The sequence below is a fragment of the Tupaia chinensis genome, unplaced genomic scaffold (assembly GCF_000334495.1).
Source record: "Tupaia chinensis unplaced genomic scaffold, TupChi_1.0 Scaffold000573_1, whole genome shotgun sequence".
Taxonomy (NCBI): domain Eukaryota; kingdom Metazoa; phylum Chordata; class Mammalia; order Scandentia; family Tupaiidae; genus Tupaia; species Tupaia belangeri.
This window is the reverse complement of record NW_006160087.1, coordinates 2,815,980-2,838,301: the sequence shown is the minus strand read 5'-3', so window position 1 is coordinate 2,838,301 and position 22,322 is coordinate 2,815,980. Positions and strand designations below refer to the sequence as shown.

The window sequence follows — 22,322 nt, the reverse complement described above, 5'->3', positions numbered from 1 at the left end:
CCACCGGGTCCGGGACGTGAACCGCGGTCGACTACGTGGGAGTCCAGCAACATAGCCATTACGCTAACTGCTGGTTCCCAGGGAACTCTTCACTTTGAAGGAAGTTCTTGACTAAGAAAACCCACAGATTGTCTAAGACAGCCATGGATGAGAAGAGGTTTATTTGTATTAGACGTTTCCTCGATCCAGCCCAAGCAAGCAAGGAAGTGCATGATGGAAAAAGCCCCCTGGCCTGCAAGGTCCTTGAGATACCCAGTCTTCTTTGGGTTGCTATGCCAGATGTGCTTCTGCAGATGTTCCTCCTTCCGATCTAACCTCCCTGCCTGCTTCTCCAGTGAAGTCATAAGCAAATATTTGTGATAGTCTTCTTGTCACCATGGTGACTAAAGAAGCACAGCCTAGTTCCCTTTCCAGCTACACTGTCAGCTCTGCTTGAAGGAGGGCATGGCCTCCAGAGAACCCAGGCTCAGTCATGAGGAACCATGTGTCAGGTAAAAGGGAACAGTGGCCCCGTGCTGCGTTAGGAACGGCCTCTGCCTGCTAGTCTCCACGCACGGGGTGATCGGGACTCCACGGGAGGGCACTGCAGCCCCTTAGCACTTCTTTTTTCTTTCCTAACAGTAAGGCCACTTGGGCTTTGCCAGGTGAATGTGAAGACTTGTGGCATTCTAAGACCCTATTGCTGCTATCAGTTCCCCAAGCCGCTTTCTAGAATGACGGGGCACCTCCTCTGAAGTATCATTTCTACAGTAGTCCTCATCACCTCCAGTCCACTCCTAAAGTCTCAGCACGGTCACCTGTGCCCTCCAGGAAAAGCGCAGTGTTGGAGCCGGCCGTCTCCTGAGTGCCGATAAACTCCTTCCACCCTCCTGTAGTGCTTCCTGTCACTGTTTCAGAGTAGAAGTTGAGAGGGACGAACCTTCAAGGGGAGAACCACGTCCATAGGCTTCAAGCCTTTGTCTTCATATTGCAACACAGTCACCCTCACTTCTGCCAGTTCTGTAAACACTGGGCGTCTATATCAGACTTCACTGGAGGAGGTATGCTATAATTTTTTTAAAATGTATTTTGGACTAGCAGGGTGGTGTGTTGATTAAGGCATTGGATCCCACATGGCTGACTATGCAGTTCAAGTCCTGGATCAGCAACTTAAGAATCTTAACAAGTGGCGTGGTAGATAAAGGTGCTGGATTCCCACATGGCTGACTGTGGTTCAAGTCCAGACCTGGTGGCTCGCTTTCTTGCTTTCCCATTCTCTCTGTCTCTGTCTAGTCAAATGAAAAAATAATAACAAATGTAATTAAATAAGTAAATAATTCTTTTAAAAAATCACTCTAGGCTTGCATGTTTGTGTGTCCAAAATCCCAAGAGGAGAATGAAGAAGGGATTGTTGTGTGACCATTCCCCTGGGGGGTGATTTTTCACTTTCTCCTCTCTCTCTGTTTCTCTGCATCTCTCTGGCAAGCACATGTGCCCCATAACAGAAATTTACCAGAGGGCTTATGCATTTGTGAGAGAAAGAGGAAGGGAAGCAGGAGGTCAGCCCTCACGGGGCATGGTGGTGCCGTGATCCGTTCTCCATTTCTCCCTTCTTTTGGGACCTTGGGCACCCACTCACATGTGCCGGGAGTGTTTTTAAGCTGCCACGTCTGAGACTTGAATCATGTGGTTGGCCATGTGGGATCCAGCTGTTTTAACCAGCAGGCCCATGGGCTGGCCCTAAAAATGTTTTTTGTTGTGGCAAAATATATGTAACAAAATTTGCCATTTTATAGGCCAGCTTCATCACGCAGCTGTTAAGCACTTTGCATTGGGAGCTAGAGCCCACTTTCCCAACTGCTGTTCAAATCTTGGTCACAGGAGCTTGGAAAACAGACTGGGCGTGTGTACGTGCATTTCCCGAATGCTGACAGGATGGAGAAATGGAGGGAATGTAATTGTGGCGTGACCACAACTCCAGTGGGTTCTTTCTCTCTGTTCCAGTTTTTTGCTATAGGGCATGTGCGCTCACCAGAGAGAGAGAGGCAGTGCGAAAGTGAGAAAACATACCCCAGGAGGTGGCCATGCCACAGTCCCTTTGTGGGCATGTACATGCTCCCAGCATGCTGCTCAAGCCACCAGGTCAGGTACTAGAACCGCACAGTCAGCCATGTGGGAATCAGCCACCTGACTCTGGTATGGCTGGCCCTCTCTCTCGTGGAAAGAAGAAATAAACTTTTTTTGTTATTAGTTAAGATAATGGTAACAGGAAAGCAATTGACCAGTGGAAGAGAGTCTAATACTAGATTTTCTGACCTTAGGAATAGGGAGGACTTGTTAAGTAAACTACAGAAACATTAGCTATAAAAGAGAAGTTTGACTACGTTAAAAATTAAAGGGGTCAGCAGGTGGTGCGGTTAAGACAGCAGACCCACTGCCTAGGGGGTGATTCTCACTTTCTCTCTGTCTGTTTCTGCCCTTCTCTGGTGGGTACATGGGCCCTGTAACAAACTAAAACCAATAATTCAATTTAAAAAAATAATAACTTTGGGGTCCAGCAGGTGGTGTGGAGGTTAAATTGCTGGATCCCCTATGACCAACTTCTTGGTTTGAATCCCAGACCCAGTGGTTTGAAAAACACACCAAGCATGTGTGCAAGTATGCCCAAAATCCTGAGAGAACGGAGAAGGGATTGCAGCTTGGCTGTATTCCCTGAGGGCTGCTTACTCGCTTGCTTGCTTTCCTCTGTACCTCTCAACAAGCACATGTGCCATGTAGCAAATTTAAAACATGAAGAACCTTGGGGCCAGCAGGAGGCGTGATGGTTAAGGGCACTGGACTCCCACATGGCCAGCCACAGTTCGAGTCCCAGACCTGGCAGCTTGCTTTCTCATTTTCCCTCCCTCTCTCTTTCTGTCATTCTCTGGCCCACTCTGGTCAAATATATATATATATGTGTGTATGTGTATATATATACACATATACATACACACGTACACACACACACACACAACGTTCGGTAGAATGATTCTTTTTTGGGGGGAGAGGTTTTTGCTATAGGGTGCATGCGCTCGCCAGAAAGACAGAGATAGAGAAACAGAAAGCGAGAAATCACCCCCCAGGGAGGATGGCCCAAGATCGCGAGAAGAGAATGGAGGAGAAGGGATTGCGGGGTGGCCATCCCCCTTGAGGGGTGATTTCTCGCTTTCTGTCTGTCTGTCTGGCAAGCACACGCGCCCTATAGCAAAAACAAAAACAAAACAAAAACTCTCCAAAAGAAAAAAAAAAGACTCCATAAGACATTGAAATAGAAAAAAAAAAAATTTAAAAAGTTACATACTACTAGAAGATAGTTGTAACACAAATAACCAAGTGGTTCACAACCAGAATGTCTAAAGTACTGTAAGTTACTAAGAAAAGGACACATAACTCAGAAAAATACTTCAAAATACATAATCACGCATTTTTCATAGGAGGTAAAACATACGGGTAATAAACCTGTGAAATCCTACATCATTAGGACCAGAAGGTGGCGTGGTAGTTAGGGCACTGGACTCCCACATGGCTAAACAAGGTTTGAGTCCTGGACCTGGCAGCTTGCTTTCTCACTTTCTCACTCTCTCTAACATGTACCCCTATAGGGAAATTTAAAACTAACCATAAATAAAACTAACTAGCTAACTAAATCTTTTTTTAAGAAAAGAAATCCTGCATCATTAGTAATCTGGGATAAGCCAATCAGTGTCCCAGTTAATACCTTATGCCTCAGTAGATTGTCTACAGGGTGATCCCAAGTATTGGTCGGTATCTGTATCAGGAATCCTTTCTGTGTTGCTAAGCTCGTGTAAATGGACAGCACCTTGGAAGGCTACTTGAGCCCACCTGGTCAAGTGGAGCAGTCACTTGCCTGTCACCCAGCAACTCATCCCTTAGAGCAGCAGTTCTCAGAACAGGTCGCAGGCCTCTGAGCTCCCTGCAGCTATTTTGGGGGCAGCAGGAAGGGAAGGCTAAGATGTGGCTGCGTTTTCACCACGTTTATGTTCACGCTGGTGCTGTCAAAGCACTGGTGGTAGAATTGCTGCTGCCCGAGCTTGTACCAAGGCCATGGCACCAGCGTATCCTAGTAAGTGTTGTGGGGGTTTTGCTTTGTTTTAGTTTTGCTCTAGGATGGGTGGGCTCACCAGAGAAAGAGAGAAAATTAGAAGTCACCCCCACCCCCTGGGGGATAGCCACTCCACAATCCCTTGTCCTCCATTCTCTTCTTGAGATTTTGGACTTGCACATATACACACCCAGTGTGTTTTTAAGCCACTGGGCCCAGGACTCAGACAAATCGCACAGCCAGTCAGCCACATCGATCCAGCCACCTTTACCACATTTGCACACTAAATTCGCTATTCTTTTTCTTTTTTAAATAATTACTTTTTAAATTTTATTTATTCATTCATTCATTTTAATTTGATCAGAAACACAGAGAGAAAGAGAAAGAGAGAAAGTAGGAAAGCAAGCCACCAGATCTGGAACTCAACCCGTGGTCAGCCATGTGGAAGCGTTCAGCACCTTAACCATCACGCCACCTGCTGGTCCCCAAATATGCTAGTCTTCTCTCTCTTTTTTTTTTCTCTTTCAATAATTTATTTTATTTTTAAAAATAATTATTTTATTTATTTATTATTATTATTTTCACATGAATTTTGTCAGAGAAAGACAGAGGAAGAGTAAGAAAGCAAGCCACCTGGTCTGGGACTCACCACAGTCAGCCATGTGGGAGTCCAGTGCCCTTAACCACCACACCACCTGCTGGCCCCATCTATGCTATTATTTTTAATTAAAAAAGAAAAAAATTGCAGAGGGCGCTGGCACTTGCCAAAGACAGCCAGCATGAGCGGGAAAATGAAAAAGCACCTCCTATGGGGAACGGTCATTCCACAGTCTCTTCTCCTCCATTTCACCCTCCTCTCAGGATTTTGGGAACACATGCACATGCGCACATGTGTGCCTGGGGTATTTGTCATGCTTCTGGGTCTGGGACTTCAGCTATGCAGTTGGCCATGTAAGATCCTGCCGCCTTAACCACCGTACCATGGGCTAACCCCTACACTGTTATTTACTGTTTTCTTTTTTTAGAGAGATTTTTGCTACAGGGCACATGTGCTTGCCGAAGAGACATAAAGAGACAGAAAGTGAGAAATCACCCTCTGGGGGGATGGCCACGCTGTAGTCCCTTCTCTGTTCTCCTTTCAGGACTTTGGGCACGTGCACATATGCATCTGGCATGAGTTTGAAGGCATTGTGTCTGGGTCTCAAACCGCAGTTGACCATGTAGGAGTCCGGCACCTTAACCATGTGCCACCTGCTGGCCCCTAAACTGGACTTTTTATTGACACTTTTTACTTGAGAGCATGACTGACAGACAGACTGATTATTCAGACTTATGTCATGGAAAGACATTTTCCCAAAATACATGAAGTAAGTCAGTGTTTGGTCTTTTTTTCCCCCCTCTCCCTCTTTTTTTTTTTTCTTAAGAATTATTTGTTTAATTTTTGGGGGTAGAGTTTTTTGCTATAGGGCACGTGCACTAGCCAAAAAGACAGAGAGACAGAAAGCAAGAAATCACCCTCCAGGGGGGATGGCCACGCCACAATCTCTTCTCCTCCATTCTCCTCTCAGGATCTTGGGCATGCACACACATGCACCTGGCATGAGTTTAAGCCTCTGGGTCTGGGACTCAAACTGCAGTTGACTGCATGGGAGTCCAGCAACATAGCCATTACGCCAACTGCTGGTTCCTATTTATTTAATTTTTATTCATTTGATTTGACCAGAGAGAGACAGAGAGTGAGAGGGAAAGTGAGAAAGCAAGCTACCAGGACCAGGACTCGAACCATGGTCGGCCATGTGGACGTGTCCAGCGCCTTAACCACCATGCCACCTGCTGGCCCCTCATCCTCTGCTTTTTAAAGAGAGATTTTTGCTGTAGAGAGTTTGCGCTCACTGGAGAGACAGAGAGGTGAAGAGACAGAAAGTGAGAAATCACTCCCTGGGGGGATAACCATGCTGTAGTCCCTTCTCCATTCTCCTCTTGGAATTTTGGGCACACTCACACATACGCCCAGCATGAGTTTTAAGCTACCGGGTCTAGGATTCAAACATGATTGACTATTTAGGAGTCCAGCAACGTAACCATTACAGCATCTCCTGGTCTCCAGTACTTGTTAATAATAAAATTTTAGCATCGAGGCAAAAATGAGAGCTGTCAGGTATTGTTACTGAGTTAGCAAGCCTCCTTGAGAACTATGGTCCCCAGAGCAGGGGAGGGTGGGGGTGGGTAGGGAGCGCAGCCCAAGGAAGAGGAAATGCTGTGCTCTTAAGAGTTTCTGACGGGCCAGAAGGTGGCGTGGTGGTTCAGGGCACTGTACTTTCATGTGGCTGACCACGATTTGAGTCCCAGACCTGGCGGCTTGCTTCTCACTTTCCTTCTCTCTCTCTCACTCTGTCCCTCTCTGGTCAAATTAAAATAAATAAATAAAGTTAAACAATTCTTAAAGTATCTTCTTTTTTTCCCAAATATTTATTTATTTATATCTTTTTTAATTATTATTTTGTAATTTGACCAGAGAGAGATAGTGAGGGTGGGGAAAGGAAGAAGGCAAGCTGCCAGATCCAGGACTCTAAGCACAGTCAGCCATGTGGGAATCCAGCACCTTCAACCACCATGCCACTTGCCAACCCTGTACGTTAAATAATATATTTTTTTAAGAGGTTTTTGCTATAGGGCACGTACGCTTGCCAGAAAGAGAGAGACAGAAAGCGAGAAATCACTCCCCAGGGGGATGGCCACGCTGCAATCCCTTCTCCTCCATTCTCCTCTCAGATCTTGGGTAGGCACACACGTGCGCCCGACTTGAGTTTAAGCCACTGGGTCCAGGACTCAAACTGAGGTCAACTACATGGGAATTCAGCGACATAGCCATTACGCTAACTGCTGGTCCCAAGTTAAATAATTCCTTTTTTTAATTTTTTTTTTAATTTAACTTTATTCATTTGTTTATTTCAATTTGGTCAGAGTTGGAGAGAGAGAGAGAGCGAGCGCGTGCGTGCAAGCCGCCAGGTCCGGAACTTGAACCATGGATGGCCATGTGGGAATCCAGCGCCCTTAACCACCACCCCATCTGCTGGCCCGCAAGTTAAATAATTCTTTTAAAAAAAGAGTTTCTAACAGGTCTGGCTCCTTAGTGGTGCATGTAGGAAGCCAGATCTCACATGGCTGACCACTGTTTGAATCCCAGCCCTGGTGATTTGATAACATGGCATGTCTGTGTGCCCAGAATCCTGAGCGGATGGAGAAATGAAGGAAGCTGAGGCGTGCTTTCTCTGTCTCCGTCCCTCTCCCTCCCTCTCCGTACAGCTCTTTCTGGTGAGTCATGCACCCCCTATAATTAGTAGAAGAAAAAGTCTGACCGTGTGTTTGTATCTTCGCTTCTAGAGACCATGGCGAGCCCAGGGAAGGACAATTATCGGATGAAGAGCTATAAGAACAATGCCCTAAACCCTGAAGAAATGAGGCGAAGACGAGAGGAGGAGGGCATTCAGCTCCGGAAGCAGAAGCGGGAGCAGCAGGTGGGCTCCCTGGAGCGTATGAGAACATACCGTTTGGTAGTGACCCAGCCACATTGGCCCACTTTTTAATGATAGCATGTGCGTGCACCCGAGAGAGGGAGGGACGTGCCCCTGACAGTCTTGCCATCTGGACTCCCCTTCCACTGGTCGTCTGGCTGTCCAGGCGCCTGGCTGCCCAGTGCATGCCTGGTATGTTTCCCAGCTGACCCAGTCTGACCAGGACCCCAACCTGTGGTCGGCCACATGACTTCCGTCCTTGCAGGCACTTGGCACCACTACTGCACCACAGCTCAGCCCACCTCGCGCACTTAACCTGCTCCCCAGGGAAGCAGCTTCGCTCCTTAGTGATCATCCAGGTTCCTTTGTTCTAAAGAAATGTTTGACGCTTTGAGAAAGGGAGAATCAGTCCCTTAGTCCTCTTCCCTGAGTCACACCAACCTAGACATTAGGTTATGGCTTCACTGTGAATTCTAGGTCTACCTCCTTGTTGCCTTTTCTCTTAATTTTATGTTGTTATTGTAATTTCGCTTAGGGCACTTGTCACCAGAGAGAGAGGATGTGAGAAAGCATCTTCCCAGGGGTGGGGGGATGGCCATGTCACAGTCCCTTCTCCTCCGTTGTCCTCTCAGGATTTGGGGCATGCATGTACATGCGCCCAGCATGTTTTTCAAAATCCTGCCAGAATGGAAAAATAGAAGAGAAGGGATTGCAGTGTGACCATGCCCTCGGGGAGGGCTTTCTCCTCCCTCTCCCTCTGGTAAGTTTATGTGCCTCCTGGCAATTAAAAAAAAAAAAGATAAAGGAAGAAGGTAAAGCCCATGACCATTTGTTCCATGTCAGCACGCGAAGCGTGGTCTTGTTTCTCCACCATGCTAGCACGTCCTGTGCGTCGTGTCAGTCAGACCACGGCGCAGCGTTGGCTGTCCTCTTCTCTGGTTCGTCGAATGGTCTTACCACTGTCTCTTCACTTTACTTTCAGCTTTTTAAAAGGAGAAATGTGGAGCCAATTAATGAAGAAGCTGCCATGTTTGACAGCCTCCTCATGGACTCGTATGTGAGCTCTACCACTGGGGTAAGGACCCGGGAGACCTCTCCTCCCCAGAGGGGGACGGGGTGGTTCGTATCATCTGGTAGCTTGGAGGCAGCCATGCTGAACTGGTCATTGTCAGGAGTTCCCAAGGACTCGTCTGACAGAAATAGCCTGAGGACGCGACCAAGAAGAATCCGTGGTTGCCCCAGAGGTTGGGACTCACTCTGAGGCGTCCTGCCAAGAGCAGTGTAGAGTAATTGCCCCCTCCGGAGCCCACCCGTCATGCCATCCTCTTGCCGTCGCCTTAGAAAGCACATGCCACAGCGGAGCCATGCTCATGGCTGGCTCCAGGGCTGCTTGCAAAGGCCTGCCCCTCTTTGTGTTCTAGGAGAGTGTGGTCACAAGGGAGATGGTGGTGACGCTCTTCTCTGATGACTCTGATCTGCAGCTGGCCACCACACAGAGATTCCGGAAACTGCTCTCCAAAGGTACAAAGCCTGACCCCCCAGAGAGGCCCGGCGTGATTTAGCGTCTGGCTTCTTTTCACTGCTCTCACTAGCTGCTCCCCACTTCGTTCATTCTGCCACGCTCCTCTGGCCTTGGTGCTTGTTAACCAAGCAGGCCCCTTCCCACCTTTGCACTGGGAGTCCCTCCCGATAGACAGACTCCTCTCCTAGTAGCCCTTCTATGGTCAAATCCCACCTCCTTCGGGACCAGCAGTTACTGTAATGACGATGTCGCTAGACTCCCATGTAGTCGACTGCGGTTCGACGCCCGGATCCGGTGGCTTAAACTCAGGTGCATGTTCTTTCCTGCCAGAAACCCCAAGAGGAGAACAGAGGAGAAGGGATTGTGGCGTGGCCATCCCCCCGGGGAGTGATTTCTTGCTTTCTGTCTCTCTGGCGAGTGCACGCACCTTTATAACAAAACCTCTCAAAAAAAAAAAAAAATCCCACCTTCTTCTTGAAGCCTACCCTGACTCTTCTAAAATTGTGGGGTACCCCACACCCTTAGTTTTTTGTTTGTTTTTGCCAGGAGTCATGGGCGCTCACCAGAGAGAGACAGAGAAAATGAGAAATCAGCCCCCAGAGGACATGGCCACGCCACAATCCCGTCTCTTCCATTATCCTCTCAGCATTTGGGGCACACATGCCTAGCATGATTTTTAAGCCCCTGGGTCTGGGACTTGAATCGCAAGGTTGACCATGTGGGATCCAACTACCTTACCCCTCAATGCCACCTGCTGGCCCAACCTTTAGTATTTTTTACCTGCTTCCTTTGCCCTACATATTCTTTTCTCCTGTCTTACTATCTTCTGTGAGAGCCACGACCTCCAGGTTTTTCAGTTCCTATAACCGTGTGGCAGAGTAGGTGCTCAGTGAAGACTTGACATAGGAATGTATCTTAGGAGACTCCGTCTGCTTTGAGGTGTCACACAGTCCTCCCAAGGACCTCGGGTCTTCATTAGAAGGAAGTGTGTACACTAGGGTTGCCCATTTCTTGGGTCTGCCTTGCTCCCTGACCACTGTTCCAGTGAGCCAAAGTAAGAATGCCTCAAGTAAGATGGCCTTTACTCTTTCACATCCCAGCTGGATTCGACAGTTCAAAGACGCGCACACACTGTGAAAAACATCTCATCAGGGGCAGTTTGGGGACGTCTGTAGGCACGGTCGGAAGTACCGAGGAGGGTGGTGCGCTAGCCCCAGTGGTGGGTTAGCCAGAGCCTCCCGTCTTCCTCCCTGCCTTCTCCCCGCCTCCAGAGCCTAGTCCTCCGATAGACGAAGTCATCAACACTCCAGGGGTGGTGGATCGGTTTGTGGAGTTTCTGAAGAGGAATGAGAATTGTACATTACAGGTGAGGCCCGGGGGGAGGGATTACCAGGTGAGAGCCCTTTTTCCAGCAGATTGCAGGGGGAGCTCTCTGTAGACCCATCTCTCAGGAAATAGGCCAGTAATAAGAGAAAACGTGAAGGGTTGCCTCAGAAGTCGTGGCTTCAAGGACGAGAGCCACAATCTTTCTTAAAATAATCCCAAAGGAAAGATCCCAGAATATGACGACTGGCCAGTCAGTCGTAGATAAGTGTCTGATTCACTCCCAGCTACCTGTGTGACTCGAGGTAAGTCATTTAGCTTTTCTGGGTCTCTCTCCTCAGAAACCGATCTGACAGGAACTTTGAGAAACCCGTCTCACTTTAATCCTTGTTTGGAAATATCAGTGAAGCTCAGAAAGTAGCCAAAGTGACTTGTCAGAGGGCCAGGTGGGCGCAGGACTAACCGAGCCCCCCGAGCCCACGCCCACATCACTGCGTCTCCACCTAAAGGGAGGAGAGGGAAGGATTGTGTCTGGTGGAGTTTCTAGTTCGTGGGCGGGAGGCTGGCTGTTAGGAGCCAGCTGAGAGACACCCTGCTCAGCCTGGAGTGGCCTTGACCACGGCGTGATCTCCTTTCAGTTTGAAGCTGCGTGGGCTCTAACGAACATCGCCTCTGGAACCTCTCAGCAGACCAAAATTGTCATTGAAGCAGGGGCCGTCCCCATTTTTATAGAGCTGCTTAACTCGGACTTTGAGGATGTACAGGAGCAGGTAATGCTCGGACTTGGCTTAGTTCTCGACGGTGCCTGCAGCGTAGCAGATACACTTAGCTTCTTCCCAGATCGAGGCGCGGTGCTCCGCAGGCCCTGGGGTCCCGGGTACCGGGACTGTTTTGTGTAGACCCCTTTAGACACACCCGAGTCTGTCCTGAGCGACTCGTCCTGGCAGCCTTGGAATGGGACTGGTCACCAGGGGCCTGACACAGGGCTGGAGGGAGAGGACCCTCAGCCCTCCCTGGGGAGGGGAGGGGTGCTGAGCTTGGTTAGATTGACACAGGGCTTGACAGCGGCTCCAGGGCAGCGTCGGGGTCGGGTCGGGAGCACAGTGCTGTGCTGGGAAGGTGGCGAGGGCGTGGCGCTCGGCGCAGCCACCCAGCCGCAGCCGGCCTTCTGATCTCTTCCACTTGACTGTTCCTCACTTGTGTCCTTCATTAATAAACTGGTGAATGTAAGTAAAGTGTTTTCTTCATGTCTACGAGTCATTTCAACAAATTATCAAATCCAAGGGAGTGTTCTGGGAGCCCCCAGATGTATAGCTGGTTAGTCAGAAGTACAGGTGGCCCTGGTCTTGGGTCTGCAGTGGAGCAGTGTCAGCAGACAGACCGGTCGGGGCTGCACTAACTCCAGGACTTGGTGTCAGGACTGAATTCTGGAGGTGGCACTGTTGATGTTAAAGAATTGGTTACAGGTGTGGCAAAACTTTACACAGTAGGTGTCAGGAGTGGGGTTGAGTAGGAAAAGACACCACAGTACCTGTCTCTCAGTGTCTCTGTCCTGCTGCTCATGGACCCAGAGACACAACTTGCATTTCTCCCGCTGGGATTCTTGCTAATCAGGTAGACGTGGACAGTGGTCATGGGACCGTCCCTCCATTACTGTGTATGAGCAGACTTCAGAAAGTTCACGGAGGGCCAGATGGTGGTTCAGTTGTAACACAGCAACCTACATGGGAAAGGTCCTGGGTTCATGTCCCTTGACTTCTCCCAGCATCTGAGGGTCAGGGCCCAGTTGTGATCCAGACCAGCTGAGACTGGAGGTAGGCCAGGTGTCAAAACACTGCTGGGGTTGCCTTTCCTCTCTCTCTCAAGGAATAAGTAAACTTTGTTAAAAGTTTATAGGGCAGGGGCCAGTAGGTGGCGTGCTGGTTAAAGGCGCTGGATTCCCACATGGTCGACCATGGTTCAAATCCCAAACCTGGCGACTTGCTTTCTCCCTTTTCGTTTCTCCCTCTCTGTCTCTCTCTCATAAGATTAAAAAATAATAATAATAACAAATGGAATGAAATAAATAAATAAATCTTTTTTAAAAAAGAAAAGTTTATAGGACCAGCTTCATGGCCTGGCAGTTGAGGCAGCAAGATCTCAAATTATCAACCATGTAGTTTGAGTCTCGGACTTGGCAGGTTGAGAAACGTGTCAGGCATGTATGCATGTGTGCCCAAAATCCCCAAAAGAAAAGGGATTGCAACATGACCATCCCCTTGGAGGGTGCTCTCTCTTCTCTTCTCTCTGTCTCTCTGTGTCTCTCCAGAGAGTGCATACCCCCTCTGGTGGAGAAAAGAAATAAAAAGGTTTTTGGCCAGCGGGTGGCGTGGTGGTAAGGTGCTGGATCCCACATGGCAGGCTTAATGGTTCAAGTCCTAGACCCAGCAGCTTGAAAATCATGCCAGGCACGTGTGCGTACATGCCCAAAATCTCAAGAGGAGAATAGAGGAGAAGGAATTGCAGCATGGCCATCTCCCCTGGGGGGGTGCTTTCTCAGTTTCCCTTTCTGTCTCTTCAGCAAGTACACTCACCCTATGGCAAAAATCTAATGAACAAAAAAAAACAGTTAGTAGGAAAATTGAATTAAAGTCCTAATTTAGGGACCAGCAGTTGGCGTAATGGCTGTGTCACAGGACTTCCATGTAGTTGACCGTGGTTCGAACCCCAGATCCAGTGGCCTAAACTCATACCAGGTGTATGTGTGTGCGTGCCCAAGATCCCGAGAGGAGAATGGAGGAGAAGGGATTGCGGCGTGGCCATCGCCCCGGGGGGTGATTTCTCGCTTTCTGTCCGGGACGTGAACTGCGGTCGACTATGTGGGAGTCCAGCGACATAGCCATTACGCTACTGCTGGTTCCCTGCAAAAAAGTTTTTTGAAACCCACGCATAGTTTTCCATAATAAGTATATTCTCTGAGTTTTTGAGGGTTCCATGTATAGGTTTGGTTCAGAGCATGCAGCTTTCTGGTCACTGTCTACTGTGCTGGCTATGGGGACAGGGAAACCTCGGCTTGGTGTCTGCAGAACTCCTAGGAAAAGGATTCGGCAGGGAGGCTCCTGAGCCCTGTTGGTGGGTCTCGGACCTTGGTGTGGCACTTGACTGGTGGGGACTCGCTCTGTGATTTTAATTCCAAAGTACTCAGAAGCCACTGTGGGTGACAGTTCCCTCATCCCCTTTCCAGGCAGTCTGGGCACTGGGAAACATAGCTGGAGACAGCTCCGTTTGCCGAGATTACGTCTTGAACTGTTCCATCCTCAATCCTTTGTTAACGTGAGTAATTAGTCATCCACACCTGGGCATCTGTTGGTGGCCACCCGGCTGGTTATTTGGGGCCAGGTCCCTTAAGATGATGTAAGTTCAAAAGCTCTCAGAGTGCAGTCTGACGGCCGAGGTGAAGATCTCGTGAGAGTAAGAGGATGTGCCGCAGTCTGCCAAGGAAGGCCTTGCTTGGCACCTGGCTCCGCAGAGCCTAGCCACATGTCCCTCGTCGTGGAGCCGGGGAGCAAGGCGAGACTGGCCCCCCTGGGAGAGTCCACCCTTACGGAATGCATTGATTTGCTGTGGGGTCGTGTGTAGGGACAGTGGGCAGCTTTGTCAGTCACAGACCAGAGGCCGTTGGAAGTGTCTTCTGGGGTCCTCTCGCACTGGCCTTCCTTGCCCTTAAGAGTACGCTGTATCTAAAACGAAATGACAACGAGCTGCTCGTCAGAGACCACAGCTCACTGGCCCCGCCACTCTCAGGCCCTCAGAAAGCCATGACATAGTGCTGCTGCAGCCCCCCAGGAGACCTGGGGCTTTCTTCTCAGGGCACTCCTCCCGCCTAGGGCTTGTGGCCAGGACCGGGGCATAGCACGCTCTGCTTTTGAAGCTTTACAGGCCTGCCCAAGAGCTGGTCCTCCCCCCCCCCCGCCACTCTCAGGCCCTCAGAAAGCCATGACATAGTGCTGCTGCAGCCCCCCAGGAGACCTGGGGCTTTCTTCTCAGGGCACTCCTCCCGCCTAGGGCTTGTGGCCAGGACCGGGGCATAGCACGCTCTGCTTTTGAAGCTTTACAGGCCTGCCCAAGAGCTGGTCCTCTTGTGCTCACACAGCCAGGCCTACACAGGGCTGCTCTGCGGAGGCCAGCGCCAGTCCAGACTAGTGCTCCGTTAGGTCAGGTCTTGGCCTCGGTGTGGCTTTCCCACAGGCTTCTTGGCAGCAGCCCTATGCCAGGGCACCTGTGCTCAAGATCTGGCTTTGCTATTTCCTTCAGACTCCTTACCAAATCCACACGGCTGACCATGACGCGGAATGCAGTCTGGGCCCTGTCCAACCTCTGCCGAGGGAAGAACCCACCCCCAGAGTTTGCAAAGGTGAGCAAGCTACTTACCAGTACTTGAGCCAAAGCAGGTTCTTTTATGTCGCATTTTAAAGTCTTTGGGTGTCCTCCTGAGAGTCTCAAAGCATGGGAAACTGAAAAGGAGGCAGTTATCAATGAAGCTGATGATCTTGTGTGCCCACGGGGCAAAGTGGAGAGGTAGGCCTGAAGAGTCATGTCGTAGAGAGCCACAGGTCTCGGATGGCGGCGGGGACGGCAGGAGCAGTGTTAGGGCTGGTGGTGCTGACGTCCTGCCCTTTGAACCCTTCTCACCATTTCCAACAGGTGTCTCCTTGTTTGCCTGTCCTGTCCCGCCTGCTCTTCAGCAGTGACTCAGACCTGCTGGCAGATGCTTGCTGGGCCCTCTCTTACCTGTCTGACGGCCCCAACGAGAAGATCCAGGCGGTTATAGACTCTGGAGTCTGCCGGAGATTGGTAGAGCTTCTGATGTGAGTGGTCTCCGAGAGGGCACAGGTTCCCTAAACTTCTCCAAGCTCAGGCCAAGAGCTGCAGGCAGCTGTTTGCTGCCCTCTCCAAAGGTCTGGAGCCTTGAGCAAGCTGCCAGCTGTGGGGGTCAGCAGAGCTGGATATGGTGTGCTGACCTCTGCTGACCAGGTCTTCCTTCTGCAGGCACAACGATTACAAAGTGGCTTCTCCCGCTCTGAGAGCTGTGGGTAACATCGTCACTGGGGACGACATCCAGACCCAGGTAAGGAGGGTGCAGGCTCTTTGCAGACCAGCCATGAGAGGGCATCATAGAGAGCTGCCTATGGACGAGAACCCTCCCTGCCAAGGACCCCAGGTCTGGCGGGAGGCAGCATGGTCCAGGAGAGTGCACACGGCTTGGGTAACAAATCCCAGCCCTGCCACTCAGACCACGGGCAGTTTGGTTCCTGCTTTTCTTCTGTACATCGGAAGCCAATTGTCACCCAGTGAATGCTTGTGAAGGGACGCTAAGTGGAATAACTGGTCTTCATACCGGCCATTGGACCTCGTAAGGGCCTGCCGAGTTTGAGTAATGGTCCCTTTGAGATGCTGAAAGCTGAGGTACCCCACTCCCCCTCCTAGACTTTAGGGTTCTGCCTCATGTTGGTGACCCCCTCAGTGAGGGCACAGTAAGGAAGGTTCCCTTGCCCAGAAGCTAGAGAGCTGGCTCTCCTCTGGTCTTGAGCAGTTGGTGTAACTTGGGGATCCGTGGCAGGCTTCTCAGGGAGTACTCGCTGGAGCCCGTCTGCATCCAGGTCACTTCTGTGCATGTACGTGTGCGTACACACACTGACGTGTAGCAGAGCGCTCTCTAATGTGACCGTTTCCAATGTACAGTTCAGTGATCACATCTGTCTACAGAGAATTTTCATCTTCCCACACCGAAACTCGACACTTAATGAACAACCCCAGTAACCACCCTTCTGCTTTCTCTCACTGTTTGACTACACTGAGTAGCCTCATACAGGGTTTCCCTTTTATGTCTGCCTCAGTCACGTGGCATATAGTATCTTCAAGATTCTTGCATGGTGGAGCATGTATCAGACTTTTCACTGCTTGTCAGAGAGCCAGTGTGCTCACCTGAGAGACGGAGAAAGCACCACCAACGGCGCGTCATGCTGCAGTCCCCTCTCCGCTCCTCTGTCCTGCTGGGATTTGGGACACATGTCCCTGGCACGTTTTTCAAGCCGCTGGGGCCAGGATTCATATCACAGGATCTGGCTCCCTTAAGGACTGGCTTACAGGCCAGCCCCCCTTCCCATTGAAGGCTAACTAACACCCCCGAGGAGTCGATCCACTCACCCACTGACGCGCATCGGGCCGTTTGTGCCACGGAGCTGCGGGAGTGCTGCTGCCATGCCCACTGGGTTCGGGCTGTTTTGACTCTGCCATCAGTCCTTTCGAATGTGTCCCCAGAAGGGGAATTAGTTGATCATATGGTAATTTCATTAAATTTTTTTTCTTTATTCCTGATAAAGAACATGCATGTGAGAAGGGAGCGAGAGGGGCTCCCTCTACAAGGCCTGGCTGTGCCTCAGCCCCTCCTTCAGGTCTCTGCCTCTCAGACCCCACACTCCCACGTGTGCTCAGCGTGTCTCAGGCTGACCAGGCCGGGATTTGAACCACAGCCGCCCCGTGGGGGTCTCACTTCTCTCAAGCAGCACGTTATTGCTATGCCACAAAGCCAGTCCAGTGTTTTGTTTTGTTTTGTTTTTAAGGATTATTTTATTTAATTTTTTTTCCTTTCTTCTTTCCCTCCTCTCTTTCTCTCTTCCTCTCTTCTTCCCTTTCTTTTCTTTCTTTCCTTTCATCATTTCTTTCTTTTCTTTCTTTCTATTTGACCAGAGAGGGACAGAGCAAGAAAGAGAGAGAGAAAGGGAAATTGCGAAAGCAAGCACCAGGTCTGGGACTCAAACCATGGTCAGCCACTTGGGAGTCCAGCGCCCTGAACCACCATGCCACCTGCCAGCCCCCAGTCCAGAGTGTTTAATGTTGAGGGGGAACTTCTGTACTGTTTTGCACCAGGTTCCAGTTTCCACATTCCATCAACACTTTTCTGTTGCGGTAACAGCATCCTCCAGGGGTCAGGTGCTGTTCCGTGGCTCCGCTTGGTGCTTTCCCTGTAGATGGTGACGTCGAGCATGTGTTTACTGGCCACCTCCTACCTTTTTGTGAGCAATAGTACCTTCACGTACTCTGGTCATTCTTAAATTGGGCTATTTGAGTGTTTCTGTTGCTTAGTTACAGGAGTTCTTTGTATGTTCTGGACATTAATCCCTTACAAGGTACATGCTTTGCATATATTTTCTCTCCTGTGGTTTTGCCTTGTCACTGTTATTGATGGTGTCTTGATGCACGAAAGTTCTACATTCTGAGCAGCCCAGTTTGCCTGACTCCCCACTGTTCCCTGTGCTCTGGGTCCCAGGTCATTCTCAACTGTTCAGCGCTCCCTTGTCTCCTCCACTTACTGAGCAGCCCCAAGGAGTCGATCCGGAAGGAAGCTTGCTGGACCATTTCAAACATCACTGCTGGCAACCGGGCTCAGATCCAGGTGGGAAAGCAGGACGCTCGAGGGGCATGGGGAGGCACAGGGACGCGGGGGTCAGGGTGTTGGTTTCCCTTTAAAAATCGAAGGTAGCTTACACTGTTGCTCAGAGCTTCTGCATAGCTGAGGCTGAGCTCCTCTGCAGACGGCCCCTGCCTGGAGGAACAGAGAGCTCCTGGGAGGAAAAAGATGTCCACGTCTCCGTTGATTGGGGGCCGAACTTGCTTTCTTCCGTGGAGTAACTCTCTCCCCTGCCTCACTGCTCTCTCAGGCTGTCATAGATGCAAACATCTTCCCTGTGTTGATTGAAATCCTTCAGAAAGCCGAATTTCGAACAAGGAAGGAAGCAGCCTGGGCCATCACCAATGCCACATCAGGAGGGACCCCTGAGCAGATCAGGTAGCACATTCCTCTCCCGTTGTCCCGAATGAGGCATGCTCCCCCTTTGCTGATGGTTTACACATGACCTCTGAACTGCTTTCACTGGGCTAGGCCTGCCGCCAGTTCGACTGCTCTAGAGCCTGACTGGTCAGCTGCCACAGTGACGCTGGAATCTGGAGCAGATTCTTGTCACCTGTGACGTGTGGTACCACTTTTCCCTCCTGGAAGACAGAAACGTATAAAGTAGACATCCCTCCTACCTCTTCCTACCTTCTAGAGAGCTAATCTCTGCTCAGTTCTTACAAGTGAAGGCAAACCATTCTGTGGCTCAGACAGAACAGATTTTGGGAAATCATTTTGAGGAGTGAGACTTGGGAGGCATCACTGGGGAACTGTTATGAGTGCACCTTTTGTTCGCGTTACCCGGACGTTCGCAGGGTGGAGGCGCTGGGTAGGGTGCTCGGCTCCCTGTGTAGCTGACTAAAGGGAGTACAGCCAGCACTGTGAGCTCAAGGGGAGAGAGAAAGCCACTGAGTTAAGCTCTGAAGGATAAATACAGGATCGTAAAGGCTTTCCAACAGGAGAAAGCTAAACAGAAGTGCAAGACCCCACACCTGGGACTGTCACGAGTTTGAGTGGAACGTCGTGCCCCGGGAAGTCGCGGGAGGCAGAGCTGGGAAAGGAGGCAGTGCAGACAACGGGGAGTCCGTACTGTCGTGCCGCATCATCTGGACTCAGGGAAGACAGGAGGCCTAGGAGGGTTTTAATCGGGAGGGAGATGTGTTCAGAGTGCTATACTGCGGTCAGGGAGATGCTGCAGGCAAAGAGTCTCTGGTCACGTCCAGATGTGCAGTGAACTAGACCCACAGTGATGGGAGGGTGGTCATCAAGACTCAGGAAGCGTGGCCACACACGAGAGAACCCACAGACAGAGCTCCTGCCCAGCACCTCACTTGCCTGGTCTCTGGCCCTGCAGGTACCTAGTCTCACTGGGCTGCATCAAACCTTTGTGTGACCTGCTGACCGTAATGGACTCGAAGATTGTACAAGTGGCCCTCAATGGACTAGAGAACATTCTGCGGCTTGGCGAGCAGGAGGGCAAGCGCAGTGGCTCGGGGGTCAATCCCTACTGTGGCCTCATCGAGGAGGCCTACGGTATGTTGTCTCTCCCACCTCACCTCTGCCTTAAGTAGAGCGGTTTTAGGTCAGAACCAGGGACTGTAGACCTCCAAAATGGTACACGTACATGGGAGAGAAGGGTGGTGGGGTGTACCTGTATATGTTATAGCTCCCATGATCCCTGTTTCCAGACAGTTGAGAACTCCTGTTCTGACCAAAGCGACCATCCACAGGGAATCAGATGACCCATGGAGTAACAGGCATGTGCTGTGTAGCCAGGGAAGAGCCGGGATTTAGATTTGTCTCATCTTTTGCATCCAGGGTTTTATCCCACCAGTTCCTTCTCCCTCTGAGGAGCAGTAGGTCAATTCTCTTTGTTTCTGTTTTTTGTTGTTGTTTTTTTTGAGAGATTTTCACTATAGGGCATGTCCGCTCACCAGAGAGACAGAGATAGAGACACAGAAGGTGAGAAGTCACCCCCCAAGGGGGTTGGCTACATAACAGTCCCTTCTCCTCCATTCTCCTCTTGAGATTTTGGGTACTTATGCCCATGCCCTGGCCTGAATTTCAAGCCACCGGGTCTAGGACTCAAACTGCAGTCAGCCACATGGGAGTACAGTGCCTTAACCACTACACCACCTGCTGCCCTCACCCCCACCCCATGCCCTGCTCCTCCCCGCCCGTTTTCTTTCTTTCTTTTCTTTTTTTTTGGAGAGCTTTTTGCTATAGGATGCATGCGCTTGCCAGAAAGAGACAGAGAGTTAGAAAGTGAAAAATCGCCCCCCCAGGGGGGATGGCCACGCCGCAATCCCTTCTCCTCCAGTCTCCTCTCGGGATCTTGGGCACGCACGCACATGCACCGGGTGTGAGTTTAAGTCACCAGGCTGGGACTCAAACTGCGGTCGACTACATGGGAGTCCAGCGACATAGCCATTATGCTAACTGCTGGTTCCCGAAAAAAGAGTTCTGAATTGCCTAATTACCCCTCTCTGAGAAGAGAGACTAATGATTTGCCCAAGTCATGCAGCTGGTTTAAAGCAGAATCAGGACTACAATTTCTAATGTATAACTGACAGTTTGGTCTCTTTTCTTTGGGATCCTATTTCTTGGGACGAGATTTTTTTTTTTAAGAGGGATTTTTGCTATTGAGCGCATGCACTCACTGGAGAGAAAGAGAGACAGAAAGCAAGAAATCACTCCCCAAGGAAGATGGCCACGCTACAGTCCCTTTGCCTCTGCTCTCCTCTTGGGATTTTGGGCGCACATGCACATGCATCCGGTGTGAGTTTGAAGCCACCAGGTCCTGGACTTGAGCCGCAGTCTGCCATGTGGGAGTCCAGCGACGTAACCATTATGCTATCTGCTGGCCTCTCGGTACGAGACCTTGACTCCTTTCTCAGGTCAAAGAGTGACCTGAGGACCGGCAGGTAGCGTGGTAGCTGGCGCACTAGACTCACATGGCTGATCCCAGTTCGAGTCTCAGATCTGGTAGTTGGCCTTTTCACTCTCTCTTTCTCTATTAAAAAATAATGATAATAAAATAAAATAATTCTTTTTAAAAAATTTGCAGTGATCCGATCATGTGACTGTGTTGGAAAGCACTGGCATGCCTCAGGGAAAGACGGGTAAATGTCTCGCGTACCTGTAGGACAGCACTAACACTTCACTTCCCTGTGTCTTCCTGCCACCGTAGGCTTGGACAAAATTGAGTTTCTCCAGAGCCACGAGAACCAGGAGATCTACCAGAAGGCCTTCGACCTCATCGAGCACTACTTCGGCGTAGAAGACGACGACAGCAGCTTGGCTCCCCAGGTGGATGAGACGCAGCAGCAGTTCATCTTCCAGCAGCCAGAGGCCCCCATGGAGGGCTTCCAGCTATAATGTCTGCCTTGGGGAGGGGAGGGCGTGGAAGCACCACCGACCAGCGGAAGAGAGCCCTCTGGGGGGAAGCCCCTCCGTCAGCACCACACCGCTGCCCTGGAGACTGTGCTCTTGACCTGCCCCGCCCCTTCCCTGGAGGGAGCACCCTCCGGACAGACAGAACCATCTGAGGCTCACACTTGGGTTTGTGACAAGAAGGGGACGTGTTGGGTTTTCTTCCTTACACTCTATTTCGGCTGCACACATGTCTTTAACCTAGGAGCCCAGGGGTAGACAAAGGAGGACTGAGGTCATCGATTTGCACCTTTTTTTTCTTTAATGGTGACTTACTGCCCTTCCATCTTCCTTCATCCTTCCCAGTCCTCTGCCCTGATCTGTGTAACTCTTGTCTTGGGTACTTGAGCAGATGGAATATTCCAGAGGTGGGAGGTGGGGGGAGGGAGAAGTCCAAAACAAAGTGTTCCTGCTCTGACAGAATATTAATCTCGTATGCTTGGATTGAGTTATTTAATTTTTTTCTTTTGCACATGTTTCTTGTATTAAGATGCTCTTCCCGAGAGCCACGAGTTCCTGGTTTTAGGACTCTTTAGCTGCCAGCATTGTCTGGGACTAGAGGCTGATGGAGAGGCCACTGCGAGACTAAGGCCTTTCACTCTGACCCCTTGCCCAGACCTTTGTAGGTTGGGAGATTCTGCTCACTCTCCTGGGGCAGGAGCACCAGTGGGAGGAGAAGGGAGGGCACGGGCCTGGAGACGGGGCTCCCCACGTGTAGCTACTGATCCCACTTTTCCCTCCTACCTTCCAAATGGTGCGACCCAACTTCAGTTGTTTACTTGAAAATTCCCCTCGGAGTTGAACGAACCTTTGAGGTGGCTGTATTTCCTCCTAAGCTCAAGATAGAGGGGCTGAGGTCCTTTCTTTCTCCTGAGGAGAAAGTCTTTGCTCTAGTGACCCGGAAGTTGCAGGGGAGGTTGGAGTGAGAGTGTCATATATTGGGGTAATCAGGGATCCCTGCCTTTGGCCTTTCTTCTTCTTCTTCCTCTTCCATTGTTGGATCATGTATATTTTACT

The 22,322-nt window shown here is 50.4% G+C and overlaps 1 protein-coding gene across 1 annotated transcript; it reads left to right on the top strand.

Moving 5' to 3' along the window:
* The first annotated feature begins 392 nt into the window (after positions 1 to 392).
* Positions 393 to 21,747, top strand: KPNA6 (karyopherin subunit alpha 6). Its single transcript, XM_006158118.3, has 15 exons — positions 393 to 491; positions 622 to 1,040; positions 7,466 to 7,599; positions 8,579 to 8,671; positions 9,018 to 9,117; positions 10,390 to 10,484; positions 11,080 to 11,211; positions 13,665 to 13,753; positions 14,735 to 14,834; positions 15,125 to 15,288; positions 15,470 to 15,548; positions 17,751 to 17,876; positions 18,142 to 18,269; positions 19,228 to 19,406; positions 21,064 to 21,747. Exons 3-15 carry the CDS (start codon positions 7,471 to 7,473, stop codon positions 21,249 to 21,251), a joined length of 1,602 nt encoding a protein of 533 aa, XP_006158180.1. The 5' UTR covers positions 393 to 491; positions 622 to 1,040; positions 7,466 to 7,470; the 3' UTR covers positions 21,252 to 21,747.
* The last annotated feature ends 575 nt before the right edge of the window (positions 21,748 to 22,322 follow it).